The sequence below is a fragment of the Labeo rohita genome, chromosome 23, assembly GCF_022985175.1.
Source record: "Labeo rohita strain BAU-BD-2019 chromosome 23, IGBB_LRoh.1.0, whole genome shotgun sequence".
NCBI classification, from domain to species: domain Eukaryota; kingdom Metazoa; phylum Chordata; class Actinopteri; order Cypriniformes; family Cyprinidae; genus Labeo; species Labeo rohita.
In genome coordinates, this window is record NC_066891.1 from 14,597,974 (window position 1) to 14,615,463 (window position 17,490).

At 33.2% G+C, this 17,490-nt stretch overlaps 2 protein-coding genes across 16 annotated transcripts in view; one reads left to right on the forward strand and one right to left on the reverse strand.

Moving 5' to 3' along the window:
- Nucleotides 1–9,313, forward strand: part of rca2.1 (regulator of complement activation group 2 gene 1) — a 69,277-nt gene extending 59,964 nt beyond the window's left edge. For 4 of the 15 annotated variants that reach the window (XM_051097263.1, XM_051097277.1, XM_051097262.1 and 1 more), the window contains 7 exons: nt 666–689; nt 2,527–2,550; nt 4,391–4,420; nt 4,832–4,882; nt 5,703–5,739; nt 7,779–7,850; nt 8,263–9,313. In XM_051097263.1, coding sequence (XP_050953220.1) covers nt 666–689; nt 2,527–2,550; nt 4,391–4,420; nt 4,832–4,882; nt 5,703–5,739; nt 7,779–7,833 — 221 coding nt within the window. In that variant the 3' untranslated portion in view covers nt 7,834–7,850; nt 8,263–9,313. The remainder of the gene's footprint in view (nt 1–665; nt 690–2,526; nt 2,551–4,390; nt 4,421–4,831; nt 4,883–5,702; nt 5,740–7,778; nt 7,851–8,262) is intronic. The other 11 variants (XM_051097265.1, XM_051097276.1, XM_051097264.1 and 8 more) reach the window with 9 other exon arrangements.
- Nucleotides 8,892–17,350, reverse strand: atp6ap1b (ATPase H+ transporting accessory protein 1b). Its single transcript, XM_051097256.1, has 10 exons — nt 17,198–17,350; nt 16,901–17,027; nt 15,118–15,192; nt 14,844–15,037; nt 14,178–14,209; nt 13,938–14,023; nt 13,497–13,741; nt 13,357–13,407; nt 10,997–11,234; nt 8,892–10,851 (listed from the first exon to the last, which is right to left on the reverse strand). The coding sequence occupies exons 1-10, from the start codon at nt 17,320–17,322 to the stop codon at nt 10,642–10,644; spliced, it is 1,383 nt and encodes a 460-aa protein (XP_050953213.1). The 5' UTR covers nt 17,323–17,350; the 3' UTR covers nt 8,892–10,641.
- Nucleotides 17,351–17,490: the final 140 nt, after the last annotated feature.

Here is a 17,490-nt window from a genome sequence, read left to right on the forward strand (position 1 = left end):
AGCGTTCTGCATACGCACCGGCTGATCTACTCTGAAAAAAAATGAGCTTTTTTTAACGCTATTGGAGCATAAGGAACAATATTTATGGGGCAGTTCTTGTCGGATTTCATTGGTGATTTCAAATATGAAGTTTAATCGTAAACTTGGTGAAGAGTTTGATGTTTTGGAGAATTTGATGTTTCCCCATTCAAAGAAATAGGAGCTGCACTTGGCTGCCCGAGAGGCATTTCAAAGATGGCTGCCGAGTGAAATGACTTGCCTTAAAGGGACTTTGGTAACATGCTATGATATTGGAGCTTGTACTGACAACTTCATGCGTTTTGGGCTTTTTTAAATATATTGGCCATTATTTTATCAGTTTGCATAATTAAATGTCAGTTCTGCTGCAGAAAAGTTCTTTGTTTTCACTTCACTAACCTATCTTAATGTTATAATCTTCATAATGGGTCTTTTAGGAGAACATTCCTTTCTTAGCATGAGAGAGTAAATACCTCTGTTATAACTGTTTAAACTCTGTCCACTGTTTTTCACTCTCTTTGTTTTTTTTGTTTTTTTTTTTTTTTTTTTCTTTTTAATAATCTATTCCATCTAGGTTATCCATCTCTTTGTATTTAAATCTTTATCCTCTTTTACGGTTTCCTAACTGTATTCTTTTTCTTCCACAGGAGACACAGCGGGTGAAAGACCGGGTATGCATAAGTCTTTTTTTTAATTTGTTTTTTTATTTTTTTATTTTATTATTATTTTTTTTTAATAAAAACCTTTTTTACTATGCTATTCAATAACAAGGTGATTCCTCTTGTTAGTAACAGTCACCCCTGGCTACTTGTTCTTTTTGGTCTGAAATGTATGAAACTGGTGGATTATGATATTGGATAATTGTAGTATTCCTGTAAAACTTTCTGTAGTGATGTTCAGACATTATGAGAAAATAATGGCCTAAAATTTAGGGCTGGACATTTTTAGCCGCCACGCAAATAGATTACAAAAATCACAACACGTCCAAAAAAAAATTCAAATCATTTGGGAATTAAAGTTGCTGTATGTATGCTCTAAATTCATAAATATGTCTCGTCTGATCTGCATGTAGAAATAAATCTGATAGCATATCCTAGTCTCGGAGATAGTTTGAATAATTAATTTCATTTGTATTACATGTTTCACAACACATTCACTAACCATCCATAGGTACAGATTTGTGCATGAGATCTGTGTTCAAATGTTTTCACCAAAAATGTAGGAACATCTGAAACCACACACTAATCACATAATCTGGGTTGGGCTATAAACTTCCATTTTAAACATAATTCGTATACAGTAAAAGAGTAAGAAAATGGGATATAGTGTCTTACGTTTTCTGAGGAAGCTAGATTTAGTTGGGGAAACCTTCACCTGGTGCACGTTTATACAGCGTGCACACAAATTTTACTTTTAACAGATGTAATCCTACTACATAATGTTTGGCAATTTTCACATAACAGAATTATAATAGTTTGTTTAAATTTTGTGGATTTTTATTTTTTGGTTCAGTGAGTGAATAATTTCATCATTAAAACAATGCCCCCACCCCTGCTAAAATTATGGATGAGCTGTTGTCAGCCGTCTCTGTGTCATTGGCATTAAAACATTAACTTCTCTACATTAACTTCTGCTAACTCTAAGAGTAAATAATACTATGTAGCATCAGAGACTAGAATACCCAAGACTTGTCACTCGTATAGTTTTGAATGGGGAAAGATGCAACGTTCATTGTGGCATCGAAGCCCCCGCCTTCTTAATGAAAGAGCCAATCATTGATTAGTAAAGTCAACGCGTCACTGCAACTGCCATCCTAGTTGGTATAGACACGGTCAGCGTTCTGAGACGTGCACTCAGTACTGTGCACCGGCTGATCTAGTCTGAAAAATAAGCTATTTTTAACACTATTGGAGCATAAGGAACAATGTTTATGAGGCAATTCTTGTCGGATTTCATTGGTGATTTCACATATGAAGTTTAATCGTAAACTTGGTGAAGAGTTTGATGTTTTGGAGAATTTGATGTTTCCCCATTCAAAGAAATAGGAGCTGCACTTGGCTGCCCGAGAGGCGTTTCAAAGATGGCTGCCGAGTGAAATGACTTGCCTTAAAGGGACTTTGGTAACATGCTATGATATTGGAGCTTGTACTGACAACTTCATGCGTTTTGGGCTTTTTTAAATATATTGGCCATTATTTGATCAGTTTGCATAATTAAATGTCAGTTCTGCTGCAGAAAAGTTCTTTGTTTTCACTTCACTAACCTATCTTAATGTTATAATCTTCATAATGGGTCTTTTAGGAGAACATTCCTTTCTTAGCATGAGAGAGTAAATACCTCTGTTATAACTGTTTAAACTCTGTCCACTGTTTTTCACTCTCTTTGTTTTTTTTTTTTTTTTTTTTTTTTTCTTTTTAATAATCTATTCCATCTAGGTTATCCATCTCTTTGTATTTAAATCTTTATCCTCTTTTACGGTTTCCTAACTGTATTCTTTTTCTTCCACAGGAGACACAGCGGGTGAAAGACCGGGTATGCATAAGTCTTTTTTTTAATTTGTTTTTTTATTTTTTTATTTTATTATTATTTTTTTTTAATAAAAACCTTTTTTACTATGCTATTCAATAACAAGGTGATTCCTCTTGTTAGTAACAGTCACCCCTGGCTACTTGTTCTTTTTGGTCTGAAATGTATGAAACTGGTGGATTATGATATTGGATAATTGTAGTATTCCTGTAAAACTTTCTGTAGTGATGTTCAGACATTATGAGAAAATAATGGCCTAAAATTTAGGGCTGGACATTTTTAGCCGCCACGCAAATAGATTACAAAAATCACAACACGTCCAAAAAAAAATTCAAATCATTTGGGAATTAAAGTTGCTGTATGTATGCTCTAAATTCATAAATATGTCTCGTCTGATCTGCATGTAGAAATAAATCTGATAGCATATCCTAGTCTCGGAGATAGTTTGAATAATTAATTTCATTTGTATTACATGTTTCACAACACATTCACTAACCATCCATAGGTACAGATTTGTGCATGAGATCTGTGTTCAAATGTTTTCACCAAAAATGTAGGAACATCTGAAACCACACACTAATCACATAATCTGGGTTGGGCTATAAACTTCCATTTTAAACATAATTCGTATACAGTAAAAGAGTAAGAAAATGGGATATAGTGTCTTACGTTTTCTGAGGAAGCTAGATTTAGTTGGGGAAACCTTCACCTGGTGCACGTTTATACAGCGTGCACACAAATTTTACTTTTAACAGATGTAATCCTACTACATAATGTTTGGCAATTTTCACATAACAGAATTATAATAGTTTGTTTAAATTTTGTGGATTTTTATTTTTTGGTTCAGTGAGTGAATAATTTCATCATTAAAACAATGCCCCCACCCCTGCTAAAATTATGGATGAGCTGTTGTCAGCCGTCTCTGTGTCATTGGCATTAAAACATTAACTTCTCTACATTAACTTCTGCTAACTCTAAGAGTAAATAATACTATGTAGCATCAGAGACTAGAATACCCAAGACTTGTCACTCGTATAGTTTTGAATGGGGAAAGATGCAACGTTCATTGTGGCATCGAAGCCCCCGCCTTCTTAATGAAAGAGCCAATCATTGATTAGTAAAGTCAACGCGTCACTGCAACTGCCATCCTAGTTGGTATAGACACGGTCAGCGTTCTGAGACGTGCACTCAGTACTGTGCACCGGCTGATCTAGTCTGAAAAATAAGCTATTTTTAACACTATTGGAGCATAAGGAACAATGTTTATGAGGCAATTCTTGTCGGATTTCATTGGTGATTTCACATATGAAGTTTAATCGTAAACTTGGTGAAGAGTTTGATGTTTTGGAGAATTTGATGTTTCCCCATTCAAAGAAATAGGAGCTGCACTTGGCTGCCCGAGAGGCGTTTCAAAGATGGCTGCCGAGTGAAATGACTTGCCTTAAAGGGACTTTGGTAACATGCTATGATATTGGAGCTTGTACTGACAACTTCATGCGTTTTGGGCTTTTTTAAATATATTGGCCATTATTTGATCAGTTTGCATAATTAAATGTCAGTTCTGCTGCAGAAAAGTTCTTTGTTTTCACTTCACTAACCTATCTTAATGTTATAATCTTCATAATGGGTCTTTTAGGAGAACATTCCTTTCTTAGCATGAGAGAGTAAATACCTCTGTTATAACTGTTTAAACTCTGTCCACTGTTTTTCACTCTCTTTGTTTTTTTTTTTTCTTTTTTTTTTGTTTTTTTTTTAATAATCTACTCCATCTAGGTTATCCATCTCTTTGTATTTAAATCTTTCTCCTGAGTTACGGTTTCCTAACTGTATTCTTTTTCTTCCACAGGAGACACAGAGGAAGAAAGACAAGGCATGTGTAAGTCTTTTTTATTTTCTTGTTTTTTATTTTTTTAATAAAAACCTTTTTTACTATGCTATTCAATAACGAGGTGATTCCTCTTGTTAGTAACAGTCACCCCTGGCTTCTTGTTCTTTTTGATCTGAAATGTATGAAACTGGTGGATTATGATATTGGATAATTGTAGTATTCTTGTAAATGAGACTCAAAGTATCCTATGCTGGTTTCTGAGCATTCTGTAGGTCATGTCATATTTCTGGTTGAGTATTGTAGCTTGCTTTTAAATTACTTGTGGATTATGTTTATTTTTGTTATAAGGGTTACAAAGTAATTTTGTTATAGGTTACAAGGATGTCTTGTGCTGTAAATTTTCTCTGAATCCATTCAACTTTTCATTAAATTTTTTTTTGTTTTTGTTTTTTTTTGCAGCTCCATGGCTAATATCATTTATTGTGGTAGCTGTTGGAGTAGCTACTGGAGGTAAGTTACAGTCTGCATAATTCACATGATAATCTACTGTACCCTATCCTATACGTTCTTTTTTTTATTCGATACAGTCACAATCTGTTGTTACGTTGTTGCAGTGTTGGGCTTTAAAAAATGGCTGGATTTGGGTGCCAGGGATTAAAAAATGCAACAGTTATGATTTATTTATTTATTTAAAAAAAAATTGAATTCATCAATCAGCTTTCCATGCATGGAAACAAAGAATACTGTAGGATTTAAAGTTTTCCTTTTTGATAATGACTCCTTTCTGGAAAATAAGTCTCACCTGATTATCACACTGGGCCAAAATTGCATTGAGAGTTTAAAAAATGTATATATTTTTTCATGTCCTTGCACTCCTCAACAAATCCTTTAAACTTATGTTTTTTTCTTTCTTGTTCTGAATACTGTTAAATGTGCAGACATGTAACATAACTGCCTTGAAGTGTCTGAAATAGATGTTGCTTAATCAGAAAATAAAACTCGCTCATCATAACGTCATTCATATTTAAAATACGAATATTTCGTATTTTCAAGGTGATGCACAATAAGCTTTGAATTTGTTGTTCAATACAGTAACAGAGGCTTGTATTGTAATATTTATTGTATATTCAAATCAATTCCTGGTGCTAATGCAGCTGGTGCATTTTTGCCCAATGCACTTGACAGCTGTCACACAGTCTCTGTTTTGATATTGTGTACAATATTTTTTTTATATAGGATTCTGACATTACTATAATAACAATTTGATCCTTTTTTTAATGTAATCAAAGATAATCATTTGTAATGCAGTTCGTTTCTGTTTAATTTGCAGGCCTTTTTTATGGTGGATACCGGTATACACAGAAACGGTAAGATATCTGCACTGTCTCAGTTGCTACTTTTGCTCCTTATGCTCCTTGGTTCCTTTTTACACTCTCATATTGGGTAATAAATTAATACTTTACATTTAGTGGTTGCAAAACACGTGGAAAGTTTGGGAAAGATTTCCACAAATTTTCCATGGGAAATGGAGATGCCTTTGAGATTTAGGATTATTATATCAGATGTTTAGTCATGTACAGCCTGACCAACACCAGACTTTTGGATTGCAGCTCAAAACATGAGTATTTTGAAAAAGTGGTGACTATACCCTGGTGTAGAACTACACCACCCATAGTACTGGAGAGAATGCCACCTGCTTCCATGAAGCATTGGAAATGACATTTAGAGTCAGAATCCCTCCAAGTATAGACCCTGGCCCGAGATGCTCAGGCCCTAGCCCGGCCCTTGTCGGACAGCCTATCAGAATTCTCCGACCAGAGCCCTTCTCCCAAAACAGCTTATACTACTGTTTCAGCTATTAAAATAGTTCAGTTTTGAATGTAATGGCAAAGTGATTAGATTTAGGTTAATTTCTTTAAGTTAATTTAGAAAACGTTTTTCATAGTCATAGTTTTTCATAGACTGATCATAGTCTGTTTGATCATCACGACTTGCCTAAATCTGAGATATAAAACAGTTCAAGTATAAAACAATGTTAGTTTACACATTAAACGTAGATGCGTATTAGGCGCATATCCAATCATTTGTGCGGAGAGTGGAAGCTAAACCCGCTTTGCAGGACACGGAGGCACCAGCGAGATCAGTTGCATTGTTTTCAGTAATTTTTTTTTTTTTCCGTCAATTTTTTTCCTCATAAAGGTAAGAGTAATACATCATTCGGAACTGTTTTATTTGTTTGCACTCACAATATCAACAAAACATTGCAAACGGTGCTTTTAGAAAATAAAGAGTACAAACATGATGCGCTTTGTCGTCTCAACAGGAGCGCTTCACAAAAGTGAACCGAAACTCAGCGAATACATACCTCACAGACATGATAAATGTATATATAGAAAGCTTTAAATTATTACTTAACGAAATGAAACAAATCAAAAACAAAAACTGTTTCATGATATAATCTGTAAGATGCATTTCTCTCTAAAGTCGCGTCCAAAGAGGAGATGGCGAGTCGGGATCGGAAACTTCATCCTTGTGACGCTGACTCAGAAAACACTAGTTTATTAATAAATAATACAAAAAAAAAAAAATCGTGTTATTTCCCCCTTCCCCGACATGGTAATAACTTTTGCCTATTGTGTGCGTTTGAACGCGGAACTGTTCCAGCTGCTGCTGACAGAGACACTAAACGCCTTCTGAGCTGGTATCGGTGAAGTCTCGTGTTGTTTCCACCAGCGCAGAAAATTTTTTTTCATCATTTTTTTCACATAATTGTTGGATGTCTAAAATATAAAAATGAGAAGCCTAAAAGAGGACTCGGGCTTAAATGCAGGGCTCTAATCCCAAGTAGCTCTGTCAAGCTGTGATCCTATTCACACGGCCCTTGGCTGTGAATACCATTTGTAGACGTTTACTTTTCCAAAAATCTGGTGATTGGAACATATTCTGAAAGAAAGTACATATATTTGCAGTCAAATGCAATTTTATAATCAGTTGTATCATTTTTGTTTTAAATATTTTTAGGCATGCCTAAAAATCAAATCAAAATGATTTTCGTCTTTGAGCAGGTAGTTAAATACATCTCCAGTAATTTATCAAACCACAAATTGCATTACTGTGCATAAAAAATTTCCATGAAAAATCCTTGTGGAAATGTTTTTTTTTTTTTTTCACGTTTGCAACCCTTTATGCTAATAGTCTATATAGGAATCTGGGTGCTGTTTTTGTTGTTGTTTGGTTTTTTTTGTTTGTGTTTTTTTTGTTTGTTTTTTGTTTGTTTGTTTTTTTGGTGGACAGGTTGTCCGTTTAGTTATGTGGTGAGGTCTTGTAAGTGTGTGTTGGGTTGAGGTTTAATATACCGTTATGTAGTCATGAACATGCTGACCAACACTGGATTTTTGGATTGCAGCTCAAAACACCAGTATTCTGGCAAGGTGGAGTCTAATAATCTTGATGTATTATAATCACCTTTAAATCCATGGTAAGGACAACAGGAACTATAAATCTTTTCTAAGACAGGCTTGTCCTACTTCCTCCTCCTTTCCTCACCATGAGCAGACAGGCAGAGTTTCTGAGCATCGTACAACATTGGCATTTAAAGTTTATGAAATCAGAAACCTGTCAATCCCAAAATATAAACACTGAAGAATATGTCAGTTGAGCTGTCGGGATTGTGCAGGACATTTAGCATCAACAGCACTGAGTGTTTTCTAGACTATTTAATTATTGTCTTTTTTTTTTTTTTTTAAATAACCTAAGTATGTTATTATTGTGACTTGCTAGTTTTCATACCTTCAAAAACTATAGTTTACTTATATAACCTTTATATAATTGTCTTTGTGAGTGTTTTGTGAGTGACTGACTATATAATAATTTTGCACCTCTAATTACAGGTAATCATGAAGTTGTCCTTGAGAGAATCCAAGTGAAGCATCCTTCAGATATATATAGTTTATATAAGCACTTACCTGAATCCGCCAGTCGACCAATTTCCCGCAGCAAATTCCTCCATAATCAGACCCACTGTTGCTTAAAAAGAAAAGCCTCATCTTAATTTGAACAAACTCCTTTTCTAGCAGTCGCTAACTTTGTCCCATTCTGTACTCTGAAACTGCTCTGTCTTCACAGAAGTCAGGTTGATTTCACTTTTATAAAGTGTTTTTGTCATTTTTAACTTAATTTTTAACACTGTTGATTCAGGGATCACTTTTCTCTTAATGATAAAGTTGCTGTTACTCGTCCTGAAAACAACTGAAAGATTCACACCAAAAAGTGCACTGACTGTCCCTTATCTCACCGATTTTAGTTTAGGGCTACATTTAGCCTGAATGTTCATCTAGACATATCTGATTTAAAAGGATTGTCTATATTCATAACTTTTCCATAGTATTTGTGAAGCCACAAATAAACCAAATCTGGTTAGTTTTGCCTGGTAAAATTCATTTTAATAAACAGCATGTGCATATTAAGCATCCAGTAAATATTCTGAAGAGTGTGATTTGAAGTGCAGATTTTAAATGAAGTAGTAAGTGTTATCTAATCCTGCTTAAGTACTTTAAGTGCCTTTTCATCCTCAAGGGTGTTTTTTTTTTTTTTCCCCCCAGTGTTGTTTAACTCTAGGTTCTAACTATTACTGCTTTCAATATCAATTTTTTATTATTATTAATAATTACAGAATTTTTTTATGTACTCCAGGTCAAACACATACAAAGACCTAATTGCTTTTTCTTGAGCATTACATTTTTTTGTTTGTTTGTTTCTAGGGGAAAGGGAAGAATAAGAGGTTTGCTTTAAAATGTTATCAACATGCACTAGCCAAATGGTGACTCTTTGATGCAGCAAAGCTGAGCAGACATACTACTGATTATATATCCACCTCTTGCAACTCTGTATTTGCCTAGATGTTTTCCACAAATAAAAAGAGAATAACATAGTTCTTATTAACTGACACGTTTCCATTTGTTCATTTTTAGTTCTTGTATTGCAGACGTTTGAGCATTGGTTCTTTTTGACAAACATGTAGTGAAATTACATTTTGCAAGACCAGTTGGTTTAGTAGATCATTTCTATTGCAAAATGTAACATGAATAGCTTTCTGTATCACTCAGTTGCAAATACCGTCACGTGGAGTCAACATATCACCCCTAATTGCATTGTTACAGGGAGCAATTAATTGAGATATTTAGTGGTAGTTTAATCATTTAACTAGAAAAAAGGATGTGATTAATAATGATTGCAAATCAAAAAACATACTAAAAATTGCATATTTAAGGCATATTGAATATTTTATGACAAGCTATACTGCACTGAAAAACATTTAAATCTATAAACCATTCAATCTTTATATTTGTTCACAATTTTGGGCATCTCATAAATTCAAACATTTTATCCATTGACAATACATGAATACTGGGTACTTTTGGCACTTTTATTAGTCTAATAGCAAAAAAAAAAAAACAATTCATAATTTACCATATTTAGCACTTATTTTCCATGCAGTGACTGGTCCATCTTAGGCACTTAAATTGTACATTTGGCATAATTAAATATTGGCAACTCTTAAATGTACAACTACACAAACATATACAAATCTAGGACAATATGAGAAACAAACCACCAGATTTATAAGACAAGATAAATAACAGTAGTCCAAAAAAGAACAGCACAAGATGTTCTAATGCAAAATGTGTCAAAAATGTTATTGCATTCTAGACAGAGAAACATGCATGTGCACTGTATATGTACTGAAATGTGTAGGTTCAATTCAATACATTAGATATCATGAACTAATGTGAATGAACAATTTTCTGCAGCATTTATGAATCTAAATATTAATATTAATCTACAAATATAACAATAGAATATTGAATGTTAACCCAAGTTCCTTCATATATGTGTATATGTACAGTACATATATTCTCTACTTATATATATATATATATATAAAAATGCTGTAAAAATTGTTCAGTTATTTCATGTTAGCTATTACATTTAATGCATAGAACCTTATTGTAAAGTGTTATCAAAGTAAAAATTAAAAATGTAATAAGGGAGAGATGAAAATAATTTTTACCACTTTCTACAAGACATCAAAATAAACTTGAAAAATATTATTTGTCTTTGAATATACATACTCTTAAAAACACTCATACTCATGCTAGATCTGTAAATTCCTGATTACCAAACACATCATTTTTGACATTCAAATCAAGTATATTTTCACAATTTTGATAAACATGACAGTTTTTGGTTGTTGGTTTTTTTGGTTCAAATCACTCACTCTGAGGCACTGAAATCGCTGGGCCTTTTGGATCATCAAAGCGGTCCATGGTGCGAACCTGCATGATCATATGCAGGCCGTAGGTAAGTATGAACACCATGAGCAGAGAGGTCAGCAGGCCCATCCAAATGCCAGGAGTGAAGAATCCTGCACAGTCACTGGCATACGAGAAGTCTTCACCAGTAACGTTGAAGCCTTGGATCTGTGGGAAACACGATCAATCAGCTGCAGTATGTGGAGTTATGACATACTGTGTATATGTGACGCTGGAATATAAATATATTGCTATTGCAAGGTCTACGTTTTGTAAATGAAGCTGTCTCCAAAAGTACACGCTGCAATAGTACCTGAAAATCAGTGAAGGACAGCGTCCACTGGGTAGCATTGTCTGTAGCACTGCGAGGCACCAGCAGGGGGCTCTGAGTGCTGCTCACGCTCTGGCAATGAAAAGAATACTCTGCAGGAGAATAGATCCCACCACTGCCGTTAAAGATGGCCCTCTGGCCGTCATACTCCAGCACCACCTGCTCCATCAATGACCAGTGGCGAGCAGATACGGGAAAGAAAGTCTTGCGCATAGAGAAGCTTTGGGGAAGCGTCACAAATTAATATTGTTAAAATGCATCACAATACAAAAATGCAACATTATTGGTTGAAGGTTTTAAATAATCACAATTTTTGTCATGTTTTTGACAGGTCTCTTATGTTCAAAAAAGCTGCATTTTTGAATAAAAAATACAAAAATAAAAACAAATTGTGAAATTATACAACTAAACAATATATACACTTTTGGTTAAAGGTTTTAAATAATTAGTTTTTGTAATTTCTTTGCCAAGTATCTTATGTTCAACAAAGCTGCATTTGTTTAATAAAAAAGTACAATAAAAACAATAAAATTATATGGTTTTATGTATATATATATATATATATATATATATGTGTATATATGTATGTATGTATATTAGTTAAAAGTTTTAAATAATTACAGGTAATTACAGGTTTATAATGTTTTCGACAAGTCTCTTATGTTTAACAAAGCTGCATTTTCGAATAAAAAAAAAAAAAAAGACAGTAAAATTGTGAAATAATATAATGAAACTATATATACACTATTTACTAAAAGTTTTAAATAATTACAGTTTTTGTAATGTCTTTGGCAAGTCTCTTATGTTCAACAAAGCTGCATTTTTTAATGAAAAAGTACAATAAAAACAAAATTATGAAAAAAATATAATAAAACAATATATACACTATTAGTTAAAGGTTTTAAATTAGTTTTTTTTACTGTTTTTGACAAGTTTCTTATGTTCAACAAACAGCATTTTTTAATAAAGTACAATAAAAACAATAAAATTGTGAAATAATATAATAAAACAAAATATATGCTATTGCTTAAGGTTTTAAATAATTACAGTTTTTTAATGTTTTGGCAACTCTCTTATGTTCAACAAAGCTGCATTTTCGAATAAAAAAATGCAATAAAAACAGTAAAACTGTGAAATATAACAAAACAATATATACGCTATTGATTAAAAGTTTTAAATAAATAGTTTTTGTAATGTCTTTGGCAAGTCTCTTATGTTCAACAAAGCTGCATTTTTATGAAAAAAGTACAATAAAAACAATAAAATTGTGAAAAAATTATAATAAAACAATATATACACTTTTTTACTGTTTTTGATAAGGTTCCTATGTTCAACAAAGCTGCATTTTTTAATAAAGCATAATAAAAACAATAGAAATGTAAAATAATATACACTATTGCTTAAAGGCTTTTAATAATTACAGTTTTTTAAATATAAAACTCTCTTATGTTCAACAAAGATAAAAACAATAAAATTGTGAACTAATATAATAATATTTACACTATATAAAGTTAAAGATTTTAAATAATTACAGGTTTTTAATGTTTTTCACAAGTCTCTTACGTACAACAAAGCTGCATTTTCTTAAGTAAAAAATACGATAAAAACTGTCAAATAATATAATAAAACAAAATGTACACTACTGGTTAAAGTTTTTAAATAATTACATTTTTTAAATGTTTTTGACAAGTGTCTTAGGTTCAACAAAGCTGTATTTTTTAAAAATAAAGTACAATAAAAACAATAAAATTGTGAAGTATTATAATAAAACAAAATATACACTATTGCTTAAAGGTTTTAAATAATTACAGTTTTTTATGTTTTTAACTATTGTTATTTTATTATACTTTAATTTCTGTGATGGCAAGGCTGAATTTTCGGAAATCATTCTAACCATTTTATCAAATAAAAAAAATCCCTTTAATCCCAACTTTTGACCCCCGGGGGTTAATTTAGCATCAAATATGGTAAATTCAAAAGGTCATACAATGTTTATTACTCATTAGTAATAAAGCAAACATAAAACACGTTATTTAATAAAATACAATATTTTAAAAAAATTTTTTAGATAAACAAACAAATATTTTTTATTTTGGCATCCCTAATGAGCTGTACATGGGGGGCCAAATGTTTTAAAAAAAAAAAAAAAAAAAATGTTTTTTTTTTGTTCAAAGTATTGTATCATGAGACCAGTATTGTGTATTGATCCGAATCATGACATTTCACCCTTATTAAAAATCTTGTAAAATTTTGTTTTTTTCTTCCTTAATATCTAACTAAATCCTCTTCTAAGAAATCGCAAATAATTCATATCAGTGACATATTATGTGTTGAATACTCACATAAGCCGGAGGGACTGCAAACCCAGAACGCCTCTGTAATTAAGGACGAGTCTGAAAAACAAAACATTTTATACTCTCAAGCAAAAAGCACTGAAAAATACTGAAATGTATACTGGTTTCTGATTGATTATGATTCTGACCTTGACAGAGTTTCATTGCAAACTGAACCAGCCGTGACATTAGTAGAACTATTAAAAATGTCTCTCGCCAGATCAACTTCAATTTTATTGTAAGTAGCGAGGAGAGTGTCAGCCCACAGAAGGATGCAGGGCCGCCCTTCTGCATCGTTGAAGACGAGTGGAGGTTTCACAGACGCCTGTGGTGGTGCCTGAAGTAGCGATCGGCCCATAGAACGCCCTGCCATTACAGGGGTCTCCTCGATGACCTACAAAAAAAAAGACAAAAGACATTGTTGCTCAGAGTTTAATCAAAGCTGTCGTGAATTTATTGTCAAATGAAGAGCTACTGAACATAATGTCGGAGAACAGAACATACTAACTTTGTCCTTGTGACTTTCCTTATTTGGATAAAAGCACTGTGAAATGAATACATGTAAATGCAAGGTAAATGTGAGGACTTACTCTAGAGGGCTTCAGGCCGGTGTATACAGCGGTGTAAGGCACATCCTGAGATTTGAACATGTCGAGGACCTCTCCAATGACCGCATCTAATCAGAAAAGAAAGCTTACATACTATAGTATAGTACAACAATACTGACAGACACATGAAATAAAGTTAAAAAGATTTAAAGCATAAAAGCAATACACAATCGTTATATTAAAATAATTATCAAACCTGATTAAAAAAATGTAACTACTCACCATTTTTCAAAAGCAGTTCCTTTGTCTGATCCCTGACATGCAAACAAAGCAAAAACAGTGTTATTTTTATATTATTTATATATGGTATTTATTAACATATTATTACCTTTTATTTTTACATTTTCAGTTTTATTTTTTAGTAATTTTATTGTGCTCTTTTGTGTCATTTTTTTTATTATTTATATTTAGCTTTCAGTCGTTTTTATTTTTAATAATGTATGTACTTCAACTTATTTTGTAATAAACTAACTTAAACTTATTTTAAGTTGTGGCCAAGAAAATATTTCTACTTTTCATTCCTAAGTTTGTATGCTTCAGTTTTATCTAACAAATATACTTTATTTCAACGACTAAATGATTTTTAGGTTTTAACGATATCAACACTACAACCAGAAAAAAGGGAACATTTTAATATTATTACTGAAATTCAAAGTGCCTTGCAAAAGCATTCAGACATTAACCAGTTCCTTCATTTTACTTAAATACTGTGCTGTGTTTGTTGAATCATTTTGGCATTACTTTGTTTAATAATTGTATTCTCTGAAAAAGCTGTAAATGCTATATTTTAGTCCCTGTGTTGCAGAAAGCATGAAAGTGCTTTACAATTAATATCTGAACACTTTTTGTAAGAAACTATGTATAAAATAACATCAAAGAACATCTTACCCAGCAGTGTAAGGGAGGTGGACGGCCAGCAGGAAAGGCTGTGCGGCGTTCAGCTTGATTTCCTTCAGGGTGCTGGGGTCGATGTGGACTGCTGGGATACCCAGCTCTCCCTGGAAGAGTTCCAGGATAGAATGTGATGCAGACCAGTCCAGGGCTGGCAACACCAGGGGATTGGAGGACGTACGAAGTGCTGACTGGAATACCAAGAGAGAAAGATGATAATGTTGAAAGAACCCTAGTTGTGCTATCCTTCCAGAATAAAAAACAGACCCACCTCTAAATTTGAAAAGGCACTGTCTTGCTTGTTGCCAAACACTCCACCGTACATGGTGAAGTCGTCCATACTTAGCTGTAAAGTGGGAAGAACAGACAATAAAATTTGTTAAAAAAACTCATCAAACCAAGGCACTCGAAAATCTTCTTAGTAGAAAGTGTCACCCTGATGAAGGCAAGTTAGCCGCAACGCGTCGGTGCATGTTTTTAATTGTAAAGCCATGTGAATAAAGGCTTTTTATTTTTTCTACTCTTCTTAAGAAGAGCACCGATTTAAAGACTTTACACCCCAGTAGCATCATGCATTTTTTTGGATTCAAATAAAATTTGTTACTTTAGAAACTATTTTATTTTTGAATTAGTTTTTGTTTTCTTTTTCTTTTTTAATTTTAATTTTATTTAACAGCTTTTATTTTTATTTTAGTTTTAGTTATTTTACTTTTTTTTTTTTCCAAATTGTTTTTTTTAATGTTATGTTTCACTTTCAGTTTTTGATATGTTCAATTTCAATTCAATTTTAATACTTAAAAATTTGAAATGCTGTCATGGCTTAACTTAAATAAACAATTTTCAATCTTTATCTAATATTTCAGTTTTTATCAATATTTAGTTTTCAACAACACTGATTCAGATCAAGTATACATTGTTAAAGGGTTAGTTCACCCAAAAATTTAAATTCTGTCATTAATTACTTACCCGCACACTGTTCCAAAGCTGTAAGACCTTTGTTGATCTTTGGAACACAAATTAAGATATTTTGGATTAAATCCAAGAGCTCTCTGACCTTCTATTGACAGCAAGGGTCCTACCACGGTGGTCAAGGTCCAGAAAGGTTGTAAGGACATCAACAAAATAGTCCATGTGACATCAGTGGTTCAACCATAATTTTACGAATTTATGAAAATACTTTCTGTGCACAAAAAAACAAAATAATAGCTTTCAACCATTCCTCTCCTCTGCCTCACACTAGTGCCATTTTGGAGAGTTGAAGAATTGTTGAATAAAGTTATTATTTTATTTATTTATTTATTTTTTTTTTTTAACAAAAAGTATTCCCATAGCTTTGTAAAATTACAATTGAGCCAATGATGTCATGAACTATTTTAACAATGTCCTTACTACGTTTCTGTGCATTGACCATGGTAGGACCCTTGCTGTCTATGGAGGGTCAAAAAAGCTCATCAAACCCCGTGCGGAGGTCTCACGGGTTTGGAACGACATGAGGGTGAGTAATTAATGACAAAGTTTTCATTTTTTTTGGTAAACTATCCCTTTAATATCTACCATTTACCACACTCGTTAGTCAACGTTTCACATCTCTGATGTTTAATATTGCAATAAAGCAAATGAAAGCTTGTCATTTCAGTTCGAAGATGTTCAAAACTGTACAGGGGTAATGAAATAATGGTATGTCCAAGGGAAGATGGATGGGGAAGTAAGACTGTGGCTCAAAGTCACACTATACTGACAAGTCCAGTAACTATGAGAGTAAAAATATCAGTGTCAGAGGAGGAAACTATTTCACTAATAGTTCCACATTGTAAAATACATTCCTACTGCATTGTAAAAGTTTTCACCATTAATCTTTTTTAATAAAGGACAATATGTGGAATTGATTTGAACGGCATTATTACCTTTATGACAATTTTTCGAACATACAGCACATTCAGTTCATTATTTCAACTAGATAAAACTCTACTATAAGACTAATCAAATGCTTTGAATGCTATTTAGCACAGGAAAGCACTACAGATCCCACATTTTAAACATAAGGGGCATTTTACCTCATCCTGCAGGAAGAGCAGCACATTGTGTGGAGCAATGGACAAGGCAGATTTCAGATAAGACGTCAGCTGCCCACCAGATACTGTCTGACCAGCTGCTGGTTGGGCCAGATGTGGCATGTTGGACCTGTATTGACAATAAACCTTGAGTAATAAACCTCTACCAAACGCTATCCAATGTCACTCAGCTGATTTAGTTGTCTAAACATAGCCTATATAAGAAAAGCACAGCAGTGTTCTGGAGTTACTATAGAGAACAATACGAAAACAATTTTAAAGAAACAACGTGTGACGTACCCATCACTGGTCCACATGAGCAGAGGCACTTGAGCATAACAGCTATAAATCGAGCAGATAAATAATAAAAGCGAGGTGAAGGCCATTGTTGAGAGACTACAACACCGCATTCCTACTTCCGTCATTCTGTAGGAGCGTCACGTGAATGGCAGAGCGCTGATGATCATGTGACTGCTTTTTTTCTTCAATCATGTGATTCTCTTCTGACTCGATTCGTTCACGTCTCCTGAACAGTGCGCATGCGCGGGATGCAGCGTTGCGACATCATATGAAAAAACTACATTTGCATTATT

Excerpts from the sequence above, each read along its gene's own strand:
- atp6ap1b (XM_051097256.1), bottom strand. The coding sequence starts at position 17,322 with ATGACGGAAGTAGGAATGCGGTGTTGTAGTCTCTCAACAATGGCCTTC. Across the intron at positions 14,024-14,177 it reads GGAACTGCTTTTGAAAAATG|ATGCGGTCATTGGAGAGGTC; the intron begins GTGAGTAGTTAC and ends TTTTCTGATTAG. Across the intron at positions 13,742-13,937 it reads CCGGCCTGAAGCCCTCTAGA|GTCATCGAGGAGACCCCTGT; the intron begins GTAAGTCCTCAC and ends TTTTTTTTGTAG.